Consider the following 18,687-nt stretch of genomic DNA (forward strand, 5'->3'; position numbering starts at 1 on the left):
AAAATAAAACTAGTACTCTTTATTCTTCATGACATAAAATTGACAATACCTTTGCAAAATTAAAGCATTGTGGTGCTGAGAGATTTCAAGGGTCATATGTTTAAATTTAAATGAATAAAATTGCTTTTCCAGACTCATTGGCTGATTTGATGATTTTTATTTATTTATTTTATTAAATCCTTCATTGGATGGTTTAATCATAAAAAGAATTCTTTATGGTGTGTTTCTGCTTAGTGTGTATTTTCCTGTTCTTCCCTGCTCCTTCCTCTGTCAGGCATTCAAAGCAATCAAGAGTTTTCTGTCCAAGCTGGAGACTGTGTCAGAAGACCCAACTAAATTGTCTGAGATCGGTATGTAACACACTACACTGACCTGTGTAGTCTCTTTGACATATCCGGGTCCAAGTCTAACTACGTCTGATTCAAAATATGCTAAATATCTTTTGTGGTACCTCATTGAGGGTGACACAGTTGCTTTGTGGTTAGCACTGTTGCCCACAGCAAGAAGGTCCTATGATCACTTCCCACCTGGTCCTTTGCATGTTCTCCCCGTGTTTGCATATGTTTCCTCCGGGTGCTCCGGCTTCCTCCCACTTCCAGATGTATGCGGGTTAGGTGTATTAGAATCATTAAAATGAGCATTAGTGTGAATGGGTTTGTCTGGCCCTGCAACGGACTGGCAGTCAGTCCAGGGTGTACTCCGCCTCTCGCCCAATGACTGTTGCGATAGGCTCCGGCTTCCCCATGACCCTTACTTGGAATAAGCAGATATAGACAATTAATGAATGATATGAATGGTGTCTACTTCTGTCCTGTGCACCGGCAAAATTTTCCTGTACATTCGTTTTGTACCGTATTTTCTGCACCATAAGGCACACCTAAAAGCCTTAAATTTTCACAAAAATCGGCCGTGCGCCCTATAATCCGGTGCGCCTTATGTGCACACTGAATTCCAAAATCTGTAAAAACGACCGACGTTGTCTTTGACCGTCGGAATATCGGACCATTTCCCACTGACACAAGGACGTAATATGTAAAGTACGTACGCTAGCAGCGTAGAGTACGTACCCTGGCAGCGATAAACCAATCGGAGAACATTACGTAATAAGTAAAGTACGTACGCTGGTAGCATAGAGTACGTACGCTGCCAGCGATAAACCAATCAGAGAAGAGTCCGTGAATCCGTGGTACGTACACTTACCTCCGCCACTCCTCCGGTAGTTACCGTATACTACAGGTATCCTGCAAAACATTTGTTTGTCTAAGGACCCCCGAAAATGGCGCCAGCGAAGAGACATGCTTACGAGGCACAATTCAAACGGCAGGCTATCAGTTATGCGGTTGTTCATGGGAATAGAGCAGCTGCGAGAGGAAACAAGAAAATGAACTGCGCCAAGTTAAAAAGATCAAACGGAGTTTCCGCAGAAACAAAGCGAGGTGGCCACAGCTAGAAGACAGCTGTTCAATTCAGACACAGAAGATGAAGACTTCGATGGATTTGTGACAGAACCATAATAAAAGGAGGAGCTACGCGCGTGCTTGGGCACTACGGATTGGGATATGTTTGAGGCTTCAACAGACAGTCTAGATGACTACACGGACACTGTGACATCATAAAACAATGTCGGACTCTGTAGTTTTCTCTGGGCCCCTCCCCAATCGGACCGGGAGTGACATGTTTAGCCGCATGTTCTCCTTGAATTGCTGGCTGTCTGAGTGGTGTCCAAAAAATGAGGTGGGCTTCATAGATAATTGGCAAAGCTTCTGGGGAAAACCTGGTCTTGTTAGGAGAGACGGCATCCATCCCACTTTGGATGGAGCAGCTCTCATTTCTAGAAATCTGGCCAATTTTATTAAACCCTCCAAACCGTGACTATCCAGGGTTGGGACCAGGAAGCAGAGTTGTAGTCTTATACACCTCTCTGCAGCTTCTCTCCCCCTGCCATCCCCTCATTACCCCATCCCCATAGAGACGGTGCCTGTTCCCAGACCACGAATAACCAGCAAAAATCTATTTAAGCATAAAAATTTAAAAAGAAAAAAATAATATAGCACCTTCAACTGCACCACAGACTAAAACAGTTAAATGTGGTCTATTAAACATTAGGTCTCTCTCTTCTAAGTCCTTGTTAGTAAATGAATCAAGGAAATTTTATTGTCATATGCACAGTATAGAAGAACATCTTCCCTGCACAATGAAATGTGGCTACTGCATTTAACCCATCCTATTTGCCAGTAGGAGCAGAGGTCGCCATAAAAGGCGCCCGGGGACCAGCTCCAGATGTACATCCCTGCTTTGGTCAACGGCAGGGCTGAGCAAACCAACACCGACCCATAACAAACAACACACAACACATAGGCCGGCCCGGTACATAAAACATATATATGAAAGCAAAACACGAGGGAAGAGGAGAAGAAAAAAAAAAAAACCCTCATAGCTGCTGCATTACACAGCGGCAATGAGGAAAAAAAAAATCCCATCAGCACAAAAAACAGTAATCACAGAGACAAAACAAGGACACAGGACGACAACCGAGATTTGAAAGGACCAGTTTATCAGAACACTCCGGAAGGCAGCCAGTTCGGCGCCGTCAATATGTTGATAATAATTGATCAACATATTGATTTATTCTGCCTTACAGAAACCTGGTTACAGCAGGATGAATATGTTAGTTTAAATGAGTCAACACCCCCGAGTCACAAAAACTGCCAGAACGCTCGTAGCACGGGCCGAGGCGGACGATTAGCAGCAGTCTTCCATTCCAGCTTATTAATTAATCCAAAACCCAGACAGAGCTTTAATTTATTTGAAAGCTTGACTCTTAGTCTTGTCCATCCAAATTGGAAGTCCCAAAAACCAGTTTTATTTGTTATTATCTATCGTCCACCTGGTCGTTACTGTGAGTTTCTCTGTGAATTTTCAGACCTTTTGTCTGACTTAGTGCTTAGCTCAGATAAGATAATTATAGTGGGCAATTTTAACATCCACACAGATGCTGAGAATGACAGCCTCAACACTGCATTTAATCTATTATTAGACTCAATTGGCTTTGCTCAAAATGTAAATGAGTCCACCCACCACTTTAATCATATCTTGAATGAATGAATGAATGAAAACTGTTTATTTCGAACATTTGATACAACAATTACAAGATAGATCAGTGAAGACAACAACAAAAAGTTCCTACTGTGTACCCAACATGTCCGAAAAGGGGTAAGGTGAAGGTGAAGCATAACCAACAACCAGTGATACCCTTTGCCACATATACACATAGATTCCTACACACCTAAACCGATATATATATATATACCTACACATACCTACTTACATACAAAATACTATATATTTACAAGTCGAAGCAAAAAACAAAAACACCCCAACCCTCATTACCCTTCCTCCTCCCTATACCTAGAAAAAACATATTTTTGTACCGCTGTTTGAACTGGTTCATGCTTGGACATTGCTTGAGCCCCACTCCAAATCTGTTCCACATCCTCACCCGACAGACAGAAATACAGAAACCTTTTATTGTTGTTCGTGCCCACTGATGGTTTAAATTAAATTTCCCCCTCAGACTGCAATCCCCTGATCTGTTAAAAAAACATATTTTTAATATTTGCTGGAAGTAAATTGTTTATTGCTTTATTTGTACTGTTTGAAAATGAGCCAAGTCTGTGAATTTTAAGAATTTGGATTGTAAAAATAGTGGATTTGTATGATCTCTATAGCCAGTATTATGAATAATTCTTATAGCTCTTTTCTGCATTACTGATAGTGATTGTGTTGTACCTTTATAAGTATTACCCCATACCTCTGCACAGTACTGTAAATATGGTAAAACCAGTGATCAGTAAAGAATGTGGAGTGAGTTGTGGTCCAGAATATGTTTCACATTGTTTAGAACTGAAATGCTTCTTGACAGTTTACTTTGTATATGTTTTATATGAGTCTTCCAGTTTATCTTATCATCTGTTATCACCCCCAGAAACTTATTTTCATGTACCCTTTCAATATCTACCCCTTCGACTTGTAACTGAACCTGTATGTCTGTATTACAATAGCCAAATAACATGTATTTTGTTTTACTTAAGTTTAATGATAATTTGTTTCTGTCAAACCTATTTTCAGTTTTTCCATTTCTATACTGATCCTCCTCAGTAACTCCTGCAAATCCCCCCCTGAACAAAAAATGCTTGTGTCATCTGCAAATAATACTAATTTTAATATTTTGGAAACATTGACAATATCATTTATATAAATTAGAAACAGTTCTGGACCCAATACTGACCCCTGTGGGACGACACAAGCATTGTCCAAGCATGATGATGTATATTCCCCCAACTTCACAAACTGTTTTCTGTTACTTAAGTAGCTTCTCACCCATTGCAACACCAACCCCCTAATCCCATACTGTTCAAGTTTATTGATTAATATGTCATGATTGATTGTATCAAAAGCCTTTTTAAGGTCTATAAATATTCCAACTGAATGTAATTTGTGGTCTATGGCGTTTGTAATCTCCTCAACTGATTCTATTAATGCAAGTGATGTTGAACTATGTGCTCTGAATCCATATTGACTATCAGTAAGTAATTTAGGTTTATTTATGAATTTGTCTAATCTTTTATTGAATAACTTTTCTAATAATTTGGAAAATTGTGGAAGCAAAGAAACAGGTCTATAATTTGTGAAGTGGTGTCTATCCCCAGTCTTATACAGCGGCACAACCTTAGCTATTTTCATTTGATTGGGAAATTTACTGGTTTGAAAGGATAATTTACAGATGTATGTTAATGGTTCTACAATCCATTCAATGACCTGTTTTACCACCACCATATCAATTTCATTTAAATCGGTAGATGTTTTATATTTACAATTATTCACAATGTCTATAATTTCTTTTCCATCCACTGCTGTGAGGAACATTGAACAGGGATTTCTTTCTATGAGATTATTATCCCAATCCTCAGGTTGGGAATCTGGGATTTTTTTCTGCCAAACTTGGTCCAATATTTACAAAAAAATTATTAAAACCGTTGACTACCTCATCCTTATTTTCCTTCTTGACATTATTATCAATGAAATACTGAGGGTAACTCTGTTTTTTATTACCATTTTTGATAATGCTATTTAATATATCCCATATTCCTTTAATATTGTTTTTGTTATTATATAATATGTTACTATAATATTCCTTCCTACATACCCGTATAATATTAGTTAATCTATTTTTGTATTTCTTATATCTATTTTCTTCCTCTTTAGTCTTTAGTTTTATGAATTCTCTATACAGTGTATTTTTCTTATTACATGCATTTCGGAACCCTTTCGTCATCCATGGTCGAGCTTGGATTTTTTGTTTTCTGTAGTCTTGTTTAATTGGACAATTTTTATCATATAATGATGTAACTATTTGTAAAAAAAAAGTTTCATATGCACTATCAACATCACTTTCACTGTATACCTTTTCCCAGTTTTGCTCCTGTAAATCCTTCTTTAGCAGAGGTGTCAAGTAACGAAGTACAAATACTTCGTTACTGTACTTAAGTACACTTTTTAGGTATCTATACTTCTTTACTTATTTTTCTGCCTACTTCTGACTTCTACTCATTACATTTTCACACAAGTATCTGTACTTTCTATTCCTTACATTTTTAAAACAAACAGCCTCGTTACTCTTGACTTCAGTTTAATGTTTATATATATATTTCACGTCATGTGCGCCTGTCATCAACTTTTCTGCAGCACGGCTTTGCTGTGAACCAATCCAAGCAGTGGTTCTCAGATTGAAGCAATGCTTCGACCTATTGCTTCGTTTATTCTTTCTTTCTTTCGCTTAATTTTCCCCTGGTAAAACCCTAAAGAGCATACTTCTGTGAGTATTATTTACCTTTTCTATGTTAAACCGACCTGTTATGGTCTTCTGAAACAGTTGATAGATGTTTTTTATAACTTAAAAACGGGAGCGACGCTAACGCGTTAGCATGTCTATGGCATTTTCAATGTTAAAAGTTAGCATTAAGCAGCTCTCATCACGTTCGGGTGCATTTGTTTTCAAAATGTAATATTTCTTAAATATATTTTTGTTTATATATTAATAATCTAATGATTATTATATACAATTTTAGAGAAAGAGGCAAAAAGAACCTGAATAGAAACACACCAGAAAATATAAAAGCAACTAACAATGAACATACATAAATAAATACATACATACATACATACATACATAAATAAGTCTTGGGTCTTGGACCACATGTAGAACGAATCAGTTTTTAAATTAAGCTTTCAATTCATATAGTGGCATCTACCTTTTTTTTTTTTTTTTTTTTTAAAGGTTACTTTATACTTTTATACTTTAAGTAGGTTTTGGAGCACATACTTTTTCACTTTTACTTGAGTAAAGAGGTCAAGTTGATACTTCAACTTTTACCAGTGTTTTTAAACTGCAGTATCTATACTTCTACTTAAGTAACAAATGTGTGTACTTTTGACACCACTGTTCTTTAGTGTGTTCATGTTTTCCTCTGTCCGCACTCGCCTGTATTTTATTTTCTCCTCTGGCTGATTCCGCCGATGGTTTCTCTTATAAACGATGAAAACTGGTAGATGATCACTAATGTCATTGATTAATAATCCACTCACAGTGTTATTCTCCATATCATCTTAGATCTTGTTCTGACTTATGGTATGGAAATTGAAGACTTAACTGTATTCCCTGGAAACTCCCTTCTGTCTGATCATTTCTTAATAACATTTACATTTACTCTGATGGACTACCCAGCAGTGGGGAATAAGATTCATTACACTAGAAGTCTTTCAGAAAGCGCTGTAACTAGGTTTAAGGATATGATTCCTTCTTTATCTTCTCTATTGCCATATACCAACACAGTGCAGAGTAGCTACCTAAACTCTGTGAGTGAGATAGAGTATCTCGTCAATAGTTTTACATCCTCATTGAAGACAACTTTGGATGCTGTAGCTCCTCTGAAAAAGAGAGCCTTAAATCAGAAGTGCCTGACTCCGTGGTATAACTCACAAACTCGCAGCTTAAAGCAGATAACCCATAAGTTGGAGAGGAAATGGCATCTCACTAATTTAGAAGATCTTCACTTAGCCTGGAAAAAGAGTCTGTTGCTCTATAAAAAAGCCCTCAGTAAAGCTAGGACATCTTACTACTCATCACTAATTGAAGAAAATAAGAACAACCCCAGGTTTCTTTCAGCACTGTAGCCAGGCTGACAAAGAGTCAGAGCTCTATTGAGCCAAGTATTCCTTCAACTTTAACTAGTAATGACTTCATGACTTTCTTTGCTAATAAAATTTTAACTATTAGAGAAAAAATTACTCATAACCATCCCAAAGACATATCGTTATCTTTGGCTGCTTTCGGTGATGCCGGTATTTGGTTAGACTCTTTCTCTCCGATTGTTCTGTCTGAGTTATTTTCATTAGTTACTTCCTCCAAACCATCAACATGTCTATTAGACCCCATTTCTACCAGGCTGCTCAAGGAAGCCCTACCATTAATTAATGCTTCAATCTTAAATATGATCAGTCTATCTTTATTAGTTGGCTATGTACCACAGGCTTTTAAGGTGGCAGTAATTAAGCCATTACTTAAAAGCCATCACTTGACCCAGCTATCTTAGCTAATTATAGGCCAATCTCCAACCTTCCTTTTCTCTCAAAAATTCTTGAAAGGGTAGTTGTAAAACAGCTAACTGATCATCTGCAGAGGAATGGTCTATTTGAAGAGTTTCAGTCAGGTTTTAGAATTCATCATAGTACAGAAACAGCATTAGTGAAGGTTACAAATGATCTTCTTATGGCCTCAGACAGTGGGCTCATCTCTGTGCTTGTTCTGTTAGACCTCAGTGCTGCTTTTGATACTGTTGACCATAAAATTTTATTACAGAGATTAGAGCATGCCATAGGTATTAAAGGAACTGCACTGCGGTGGTTTGAATCATATTTATCTAATAGATTACAATTTGTTCATGTAAATGGGGAATCTTCTTCACAGACTAAGGTTAATTATGGAGTTCCACAAGGTTCTGTGCTAGGACCAATTTTATTCACTTTATACATGTTTCCCTTAGGCAGTATTATTAGACAGCATTGCTTAAATTTTCATTGTTACGCAGATGATACCCAGCTTTATCTATCCATGAAGCCAGAGGACACACACCAATTAGCTAAACTGCAGGATTGTCTTACAGACAAAAAGACATGGATGACCTCTAATTTCCTGCTTTTAAACTCAGATAAAACTGAAGTTATTGTACTTGGCCCCACAAATCTTAGAAACATGGTGTCTATCTAGATCCTTACTCTGGATGGCATTACCCTGACCTCCAGTAATACTGTGAGAAATCTTGGAGTCATTTTTGATCAGGATATGTCATTCAATGCGCATATTAAACAAATATGTAGGACTGCTTTTTTGCATTTGCGCAATATCTCTAAAATTAGAAAGGTCTTGTCTCAGAGTGACGCTGAAAAACTAATTCATGCATTTATTTCCTCTAGGCTGGACTATTGTAATTCATTATTATCAGGTTGTCCTAAAAGTTCCCTGAAAAGCCTTCAGTTAATTCAAAATGCTGCAGCTAGAGTACTGACAGGGACTAGAAGGAGAGAGCATATCTCACCCATATTGGCCTCTCTTCATTGGCTTCCTGTTAATTCTAGAATAGAATTTAAAATTCTTCTTCTTACTTATAAGGTTTTGAATAATCAGGTCCCATCTTATCTTAGGGACCTCATAGTACCATATCACCCCAATAGAGCGCTTCGCTCTCAGACTGCAGGCTTACTTGTAGTTCCTAGGGTTTGTAAGAGTAGAATGGGAGGCAGAGCCTTCAGCTTTCAGGCTCCTCTCCTGTGGAACCAGCTCCCAATTCAGATCAGGGAGACAGACACCCTCTCTACTTTTAAGATTAGGCTTAAAACTTTCCTTTTTGCTAAAGCTTATAGTTAGGGCTGGATCAGGTAACCCTGAACCATCCCTTAGTTATGCTGCTATAGACTTAGACTGCTGGGGGGTTCCCATGATGCACTGAGTGTTTCTTTCTCTTTTTGCTCTGTATGCACCACTCTGCATTTAATCATTAGTGATTGATCTCTGCTCCCGTCCACAGCATGTCTTTTTCCTGGTTCTCTCCCTCAGCCCCAACCAGTCCCAGCAGAAGACTGCCCTTCCCTGAGCCTGGTTCTGCTGGAGGTTTCTTCCTGTTAAAAGGGAGTTTTTCCTTCCCACTGTCGCCAAGTGCTTGCTCACAGGGTGTCGTTTTGACCGTTGGGGTTTTTTCCGTAATTATTGTATGGCCTTGTCTTACAATATAAAGCGCCTTGGGGCAACTGTTTGTTGTGATTTGGCGCTATATAAATAAAATTGATTTGATTTGATATATTCATTTCTGTGAAGACAGCATCATCCCACAGCGCACCAGGGTGAGATATAACAATGACAAGCCCTGGTTCACACCTAAACTCCGGCAGCTCCCTCAGCAGAGAGAGGTGGCTTTCAGAGAAGGAGACAGAGACAGCTATAGAGGTGCAATGTACAGATTTAGCAAGGAGGTGGCAAAGGCTAAATCCATGTACAGTTCACGTCTGCAGCAAAGGTTCTCTGCCAACGACTCGACCTCTGTGTGGAGGGGGTTGAAAGAGATCACCAACTACAAGCCCAAAGCACCTCGTTCTATTGACGACCTGAAGCTGGCCAACGACCTGAACGTCTTCTATTCATGCTTTGAAGACAAGGACTCACACCTCCCCACCCCCACACAACTGAATATTCAGACACCCTGGACCTCCCCCCTCTCACCACTGCCCTGCCCCCGTTGACCTCTCCGTCCAAGAAGAGGACGTGAGAAGACATTTCAAAAGGCTGAATCCACGTAAGGCCCCGGGCCCAGACTGTGTCTCTCCTGCCACCCTGAGACACTGTGCTGATGAGCTGGCCTCAGTCTTCACAGAGATCTTCAACACCTCCCTGGAGTCATGCCATGTTCCAGTCTGTTTCAAGTCCTCGGTTATAGTTCCAGTCCCCAAGAAACCACGCATCACTGGACTTAATGACTACAGGCCTGTGGCTCTCACGTCTGTAGTCATGAAGACCTTCGAACGCCTGGTTTTATCCCACCTGAAGTCCATCACCGACCCCCTCCTGGACCCCCTGCAGTATGCCTACAGAGCCAACAGGTCTGTAGATGACGCCATAAACCTGGCCCTTCACTCCATCCTGCAGCACCTGGACTCCCCAGGTACCTATGCTAGGATCCTGTTTGTGGACTTCAGCTCTGCATTTAACACCATCCTTCCGGCTTTGCTCCAGGACAAGCTTTCCCTTCTCCACGTGCCCGACTCCACCTGCAGGTGGATCACAGACTTCCTGACGGACCTGAGTCAGCATGTGAGGCTGGGAAAGAATGTCTTGAACACTCGGGCTCTCAGCACAGGGTCTCCACAGGACTGTGTCCTTTCCCCTCTGCTCTTCTCCATGTACACTAACTGCTGCACCTCCAGCCACGACTCCGTAAAGCTCATCAAGTTTGCGGACGACACCACCCTCATCAGACTCATTTCGGATGGGGATGAGTCTGCCTACAGGAGGGAGGTGGACTGGCTGGTGACCTGGTGTAGCAGCAACAACTTGGAGCTCAACTCCCAGAAAACAGTGGAGATGATCGTGGACTTCAGGAAAGCCACAGCCCCCCCCCCCCCCCCACCCCCACCCCACCCCCCGCCCTCCCTCGCCCTCACCAACAGCCCCATCACCACTGTGGACTGTCACCGCTTCCTCGGCACCACCATCACCCAGGACCTCAAGTGGGAGTCAACCATCAGGTCCCTCATCAAGAAGGCCCAGCAGAGGATGTACTTCCTGCGGCAGCTGAAGAAGGCCAAGCTGCCTGTCCAGCTGATGGTGCAGTTCTACACGGCCATCATCGAGTCCATCCTCTGCTCCTCCATCACGGTGTGATATGCCAGGGCCACAGCCAGGGACAGACAGACTGCAGCGCATTGTGGCCTCTGCTGAGAAGGTGATCGGCTGTAGCCTTCCATCTCTCCACGACCTGCACGTCTCCAGGACTCTGGGCCGAGCAGGTCGGATCACAGCCGACCCTTGTCACCCTGCACACAGTCTATTCAAACCACTCCCCTCGGGCAGGAGCCTACGGTCCATCCGGACCAGAACCTCCCGCCATAAGAACAGTTTCTTCCCCTCTGCCGTTAGACTCATGAACTCCTCCTAACTCAGTTATGAGGAGTTCTGTCACTTCATCATTTTATCACAGGTCACTTTAGACAATGTACTTTGGTTTTAATTGCACTCCTCCCACTGCACTGTTTTTTCTGTTTCTCTTTCTGTTTTTCTGTTGCACACAGCCTTTCATATTTCATATGTCATTTTTTTTAATCTTATATTTTGTCTTATTTTGGCACATATTGTATATTTTATCTTAGCATTTTATATTGCTCTCTTTTTAATGTTGCACCATCATATCGAAGCAAATTCCTAGTCTGTGAATCATGTTCATTGGCAATGGCAATAAACTTCTTCTGATTCTGATTCTGAAAAAATAATGTGAGTACCATATTGTTAAATACCGGTTGTTAAAAAGTTCAAATAAACTCGCCGTTTTGCTTCTGTGAACTTTTTTTTTTTTTTTTGCAGACTGTTTTAGTGTGCGCCTTTTGTAAGGGTTAAGTACCCGCTAATTGAGGCTGCGCCTTATAATCCAGTGCGCCTTTTGTAAGGGTTAAGTACCCGCTAATTGAGGCTGCACCTTATAATCCCGTGCGCCTTTTGTAAGGGTTAAGTACCCGCTAATTGAGGCCGCGCCTTATAATCCGGTGCGCTTTATGGTGCAGAAAATACGGTAAATTGTTTTGTCAGTTGTGTCGGTAGCTGTCGCCTGTGTGTTTGCTCTAGGGGTTGGTAAGGTTAGACCTTACTTGTGTGAAGCTCCTTGAGGCAACTTTGTTGTGATTTGGCATTGTATAAATGAAAATAAGTTGAAATTGAAATCTCATTGAATTTACAATGTTTATACCCTCAGCAAACAAGTTTGTTCAGTTTGCTTAGATCATTTACCCTGTCCAATCATCTGTCCATGAGGCTTGTAAATGCACCTTCTCCTAAGGGTACATGAAAGAAAATAAATCTGGTCCAGCAAACAGTTTAATTGCAGTATTTCATCACAAAGTCTTTACTATCATGATATTTATATTTATATATATAAAGTTCATGAGCTTGTTTCTGTTAGTTATTCCTGCTTTCAAACAGATTAGTTGGTCTCTGTTGAGTGGAATATACCTCCTTCTCTTGTTCTGCAGAATCAGATGTAGCATCGGCTGCTCAGTCTGCAGTTGGCACTTCCAGTTGGGCTGGCTGGGCTGTGACTGGCATGTCATCGCTGACGTTGAAGCTCATACGCAACACGCCAGGGGTCGAAGGGTCACCAGCAGCTGAGGGCACTGGGACAACACAGACTACCAGTCCTACCACTGCTGCTAATGGAGCACCTACATCTGGTATGGACTGGTGGTAGATGTACATCATCTTGACACTGCTCAGCTTGCGTGTCATTTTCCTTTGGATAAATTTAGGCGTTCATATACATAGCTTGACTATGCTGAGTTTCAGAATTAAAATTTAGGTGATTTTTCAATTTATATAGACTACTACTACTCATCTGCCCAGACCTCAAAGGTTTCCAAAGAATGGGAGAACCCCTCGACCACCACCAAAAGTTACACATGAAGAAGTTGACGAGGATTAAGTGGGTCGTAGGGAAATCAGTTTGTCAACATTGGTTTAGTGGTTAGCACTGTTGCCTTACAGCAAGAAGGTCCTGGGATTGCTTCCCACTTGGTCCTTTCTGAGTGGAGTTTGTGTGTTTCCTCGCTGTGTTTGCATGGGTTCCATTCTGGTGCTCCAGCTTCCTCCCTCATTCAAAAGACATGCATTTTAAGTGAATCAGAAACTTTAAATTGACCGTAGGTGTGCATGCGAGTGTGAATGTGTTTGTCTGTCTAAACGAGGGTAGGCTGAAAAGTTCTAAGGCTCACTATAATGCAGTTAATGCATTACTCCTTCATGGGGAGCATTAGAACTTTTCAGCCTACCCTTGTATGTGGCCCTGCAACAGACTAGTGTCCTGTCCAGGTTGTACCCCACCTCACACTCTATGACTGCTGGGATGGGCTCCAGTCCTCCATGACCCTTAATTGGAATAAGTGGGTATAGAAAATGGATAGATGTACAGGTGAGTCAAATTTGACTGTAGGCATGTGTGTGAATGTGTTTGTCTGTCTATATGTGGCCCTGTGATAGACTGACGTCCCGTCCAAGGTGTATCCCGCCTTTGGGATAGGCTCCAACACCCCCCACTCGCCCATAATTGGAGTAAGTAGTATAGAAGATGAATAGATGAATGAATGTTCATTTTTGCTTTGCTCATGGAATGGACTGGAGTCCATTACAATTGAAACTTCATATAAGCATAGCTACTGTTCGTTTTGCTTATTTTTGTGCTTTTGTTTGAGTCTACCTTGGAATGTCAAAACCCATTAAGGATCAGTATGTATCCTAAATTATGTGGTAGCTTGAGTCTCTGGATCTTTCTTGATTACTTATTGAAATTTGTCTCTGATCTTTACCTTGACCTTAAAAATTACAAAATGTCTAAATTACGTATTTCTTGGCAGTAACACTATAACAGAGTGCCTTTAAAATATATATATATAACATTATCTGTCTGCAACTCTTTAAAGCATCTCCCTTTCTCATACTTCGTCAAATTTGAACAAACCTTCAAGAAAAGCCATTTCCTGCTTCTCATTATGCTAGTCATACACCTTGTAGGGTTAGATTGACTTCTTTTGAGACAGCTTCTCACCCAAAGTGACTTGTTTCTGACTGAGACAAATACCAGTTTATTTTGATTTTTCTTTGTTTTGCAGGTTCTGAAGATAAAACTCCACAAGCCTCTCTAACTCGGCAAGCTGCCCCAAGTAACTCTAACCAGTCACAAATTCTGAAAACGACAGAAGAAGATGAGCCAACAGGAGATCGCTGGGACGACGATGAGGACTGGGGAAGCTTGGAGGTTGAATTCTAGTGGTTTTGATTTGAAAATGAAAATAAAAAATTATGGTACATGTTCCTGTAGCCGTAAGTCCAAACCAATGCTGATTTCCCCCATTTCTTTTCTAAATACAAAGGAGCCTGAAAAAGCTCACACAGAACCAGATGACTGGAGCACTGACTGGTCAGGAATAGTTACATCTAAAAAGAAGGCCAGTGACAGAGGGGTATTTACCATTTTTTAACTTTACTACTATCATATTATACAAATAATGAATGTTTATGAGTGCAGTGGTAAGAATGCAATGGTAACTTGGTGCAGCTGAGTTGAATGGAACATTTCGTCTTTCACTGAATGAAATATTATTTCCATTGCATGGATGAAAAAAACATTCATTATTTGTTTTATATAATGCCTAAAATAGGTCCTTGTCATTTGAAATTTTATGATTTTTTTATAAACAAGAGAAAGAGACTTGGCATGCTGGTGTGTCACTGGCCCTTTAAGGTCAAGTGGTTCCAAACAGTCCAACATGAACTTTAAGTAGAGGGCCAATCCAAACGATCAAATCAAATCAATTTTATTTATGTAGCGCCAAATCACAACAAACAGTTGCCCCAAGGCATTTTATATTGTAAGGCAAGACCATACAATAATTACGGAAAAACCCCAACGGTCAAAACGACCCCGGAAAAAGACATGCTGTGGAGGGGAGCAGAGATCAGTCACTAATGATTAAATGCAGAGTGGTGCATACAGAGCAAAAAGAGAAAGAAACACTCAGTGCATCATGGGAACCCCCCAGCAGCCTAAGTCTATAGCAGCATAACTAAGGGATGGTTCAGGGTCACCTGATCCAGCCCTAACTATAAACTTTAGCAAAAAGGAAAGTTTTAAGCCTAATCTTAAAAGTAGAGAGGGTGTCTGTCTCCCTGATCTGAATTGGGAGCTGGTTCCACAGGAGAGGAGCCTGAAAGCTGAAGGCTCTGCCTCCGATGAAACTTAACATCTTTGGTAATATTAACATCTCTCATGGTCTTAAAATGACCATGTAGTTCGTAACTGATGCCATGCGTTAACTTCATGTATAGACTACTGTGTGTTTTCCTCAGTCCAGCGAAAAATGGCAACAGAAATTTGTTGAGCTCTTCATCTGACAGCGTTTCTACTTCAGCTAGAGAAGTCCCAGCGAATATTGTAAATGTCTCCAGATTGCTTACGGCGTACTGGATTTGGGGGTGTGTGTGTGTGTGTGTGTGTGTGTGTGTGTGTGTGTGTGTGTGTGTGTGTGTGTGTGTGTGTGTGTGTGTGTGTGTGTGTGTGTGTGTGTGTGTGTGTGTGTGTGTGTGTGTGTGTGTGTGTGTGTGTGTGTGAAAAAAATGAGCACCAACCATAAAGGCCTTCAAATTGTTGTCTGTCACCAAAGCAAACCCTGCCATGTTTGTTTTTAAGCTAAGCGCTGTCGCCGCTAGTGTGAACACACAGTGGTCGTGTCGTGCAGTGGTGCAAAATGTATGGATCCAAAATTGCATGCTGAATGGAACCAAATTTGCACATTAAATGGAACAAAATGGCAAATGGGACGAATGATCAATATCACATGACATGCAAATCAAATGACAAGGATCTATTTAGGTGTTATATAAATGCTGATAATATTACTGATATTTTTTAGTCCTGCTGCAGTCACCAGTGCTGTTACGATTATAGTAAATACTTGATGATGGTCTGAAGAGTATCAGGAAGTAGACCTGTTGATATTAAAACACAAGGCCTTTGTCAGAAATTATATCCTGTGGAATTCAATGTGTACTTTCTAAAATATGAGTAATACTTCTTTCAAAACATTTCGCTCATTGTTTTTGTTGCTGCTGACTTCAGTTCTTTATCATTTCAAATCTAGGTGGGTCGGGCGTCCTCTTCCATAGCAGTGAAAAAGCAAAGCTCTGACTGGAGCAGCTCGGGCTGGGATGCCGATGACAGCTGGTCTAATGAGAAGGAAGGTCAGGGTCAGAGCTCTGCGGGTGAGGACGGCTGGGGTAATGACTGGGGAGAGGAGGAGACGGACATGTCCTCCACCAACAAGACACTACCATTGCCCGAGGGGGTGCGTCTAACCAGTGAATACAACTGGGACAGCAGCAGCTCAGCCAAGGGGGCTGGTCAGAGTGACCTGTTCGCCAGCGTGTCCCAAAGAAACACAACCAGCACTGCCACTGCTACCATGGTGAGGACAACGGGAGGTATCAGTTTGAAATTTTAAGTTTTATATTCCTTTTCAAAATGGAAAATACAGAAAGGGCACTTACAGATGAGGACAAAATTATCAGCCAACCCATAGAATTTAAAGTTTTTCTTTAAAATTTTCTCAAGTGGTTTTCTATGCTCCAAAGGCCTGTAGGGGGATTATGTTGTGGTGACGTCTGACTGTCCCGGCCTCCTGAAAAGGGTAAAGTGTTCTGAAATCAACTCCTGTCACACTTAGGTGGAACTTTGTGAAACTTGGTACAAGTCTTTGTTATAGGTTGGTAATACGCATGTTATCATATTGTTTGAGTTTAAATATTAAAAAAAAAAAGACCTATGGCTTTACTTAACACAATTTGGAGCTCAAAATGCAGGCATAGTGTTTCAGAGCGTTATAAATTTAAAAATCTAGTGGGGGAAGCTGGCCATTGTGTCCCCTATCCTGCAGTACGTGACATGCAAGGACATTCCCAGCAGTCCTAAAGTGATTCTCCACAACCTATTGAGTAGTATATGATAATCTACCATGTCGAATGCAGCGCTGAGATCTAACCGTAACAAAAACATGTTGGTGTCCAAATCCATTGCAATCAGGAGATCATTTACTACTTTACTAAGAGCTGTATCTGTATGGTGTGTTCTAAATGCAGACTGCAGTGGCTTAAAGAGGTTATTCTCAGTAAGGTGGTCCACGAGCTGCTTTGAAATTACTTTTTCAAGAATCTTAGGACAATATGATAGGTTTGATATCAGCCTATAATTTTTCAGTAAACAGGGATCAAGGTTAGACTTAAGTTTTGGTTTAATCATTGTGGATTTAAAGCATTTAGGAACAGATCCAGAGGTTAGTGACAGGTTAATAATTTTCAATGATACAGTAAGCCAAAGTGTAGGCCACAGGTCCTTAAACAGTTTTGTTGGTATAGGGTCAAAAAGACGTGCCTTTAGCAAAAGTTTGTTTTGTTGGTGCACCCAGTGAAATAATATCAAACTCAGTAAATCCAAGTGAGGTATCAGTGATGACACTCGCATCAATAACAGGGTGCAGTCATGGGACTAAGGCATGCTGGGATATATTTGACCTAATGTCATCTGTCTTCTTTTCAGTGTAATCAATGAAATCTTGAAGACCGAATGGAAAGCGACTTACAGGTGGTTGGTGGCAACACTTATTGAAGGACAGCCGTCCTTCAATAAGTGTTGCCACCATGTCGAACAAGAACCTTGAAATATAATTGTTTTCCTTAATCATATTGGAGTAGTAGGCCCTTTTTGTAGCCAATAGTGCATGCTCATAGTCCGGAATAGCATTGTGCCATGCAAGGTACCTTCAACTGCACCACAGACTAAAACAGTTAAATGTGGTCTATTAAACATTAGGTCTCTCTCTTCTAAGTCCCTGTTGGTAAATGATATAATAATTGATCAACATATTGATTTATTCTGCCTAACAGAAACCTGGACAGCAGGATGAATATGTTAGTTTAAATGAGTCAACACCCCCGAGTCACACTAACTGTCAGAATGCTCGTAGCACAGGCCAGGGCGGAGGATTAGCAGCAATCTTCCATTCCAGCTTATTAATTAATCAAAAACCCAGACAGAGCTTTAATTCATTTGAAAGCTTGTCTCTTAGTCTTGTCCATCCAAATTGGAAGTCCCAAAAACCAGTTTTATTTGTTATTATCTATCGTCCACCTGGTCGTTACTGTGAGTTTCTCTGTGAATTTTCAGACCTTTTGTCTGACTTAGTGCTTAGCTCAGATAAGATAATTATAGTGGGCGATTTTAACATCCACACAGATGCTGAGAATGACAGCCTCAACACTGCATTTAATCTATTATTAGACTCTATTGGCTTTGCTCAAAAAGTAAATGAGTCCACCCACCACTTTAATCATATCTTAGATCTTGTTCTGACTTATGGTATGGAAATAGAAGACTTAACAGTATTCCCTGAAAACTCCCTTCTGTCTGATCATTTCTTAATAACATTTACATTTACTCTGATGGACTACCCAGCAGTAGGGAATAAGTTTCATTACACTAGAAGTCTTTGAGAAAGCGCTGTAACTAGGTTTAAGGATATGATTCCTTCTTTATGTTCTCTAATGCCATATAACAACACAGTGCAGAGTAGCTACCTACACTCTGTAAGGGAGATAGAGTATCTCGTCAATAGTTTTACATCCTCATTGAAGACAACTTTGGATGCTGTAGCTCCTCTGAAAAAGAGAGCTTTAAATCAGAAGTGTCTGACTCCGTGGTATAACTCACAAACTCGTAGCTTAAAGCAGATAACCCGTAAGTTGGAGAGGAAATGGCGTCTCACTAATTT

The 18,687-nt window shown here is 40.7% G+C and overlaps 1 protein-coding gene across 1 annotated transcript in view; it reads left to right on the forward strand.

Moving 5' to 3' along the window:
* scyl1 (SCY1-like, kinase-like 1) overlaps nucleotides 1-18,687 on the forward strand; it is a 45,075-nt gene that overhangs the window by 15,829 nt on the left and 10,559 nt on the right. Inside the window, 5 exon segments of the mRNA XM_034181879.1 lie at nucleotides 275-350; nucleotides 12,349-12,546; nucleotides 13,978-14,123; nucleotides 14,239-14,328; nucleotides 16,006-16,329. Of these exon segments, the coding sequence (XP_034037770.1) occupies nucleotides 275-350; nucleotides 12,349-12,546; nucleotides 13,978-14,123; nucleotides 14,239-14,328; nucleotides 16,006-16,329 (834 nt within the window).

Source organism: Thalassophryne amazonica, chromosome 11, assembly GCF_902500255.1.
Source record: "Thalassophryne amazonica chromosome 11, fThaAma1.1, whole genome shotgun sequence".
Classification (NCBI taxonomy): domain Eukaryota; kingdom Metazoa; phylum Chordata; class Actinopteri; order Batrachoidiformes; family Batrachoididae; genus Thalassophryne; species Thalassophryne amazonica.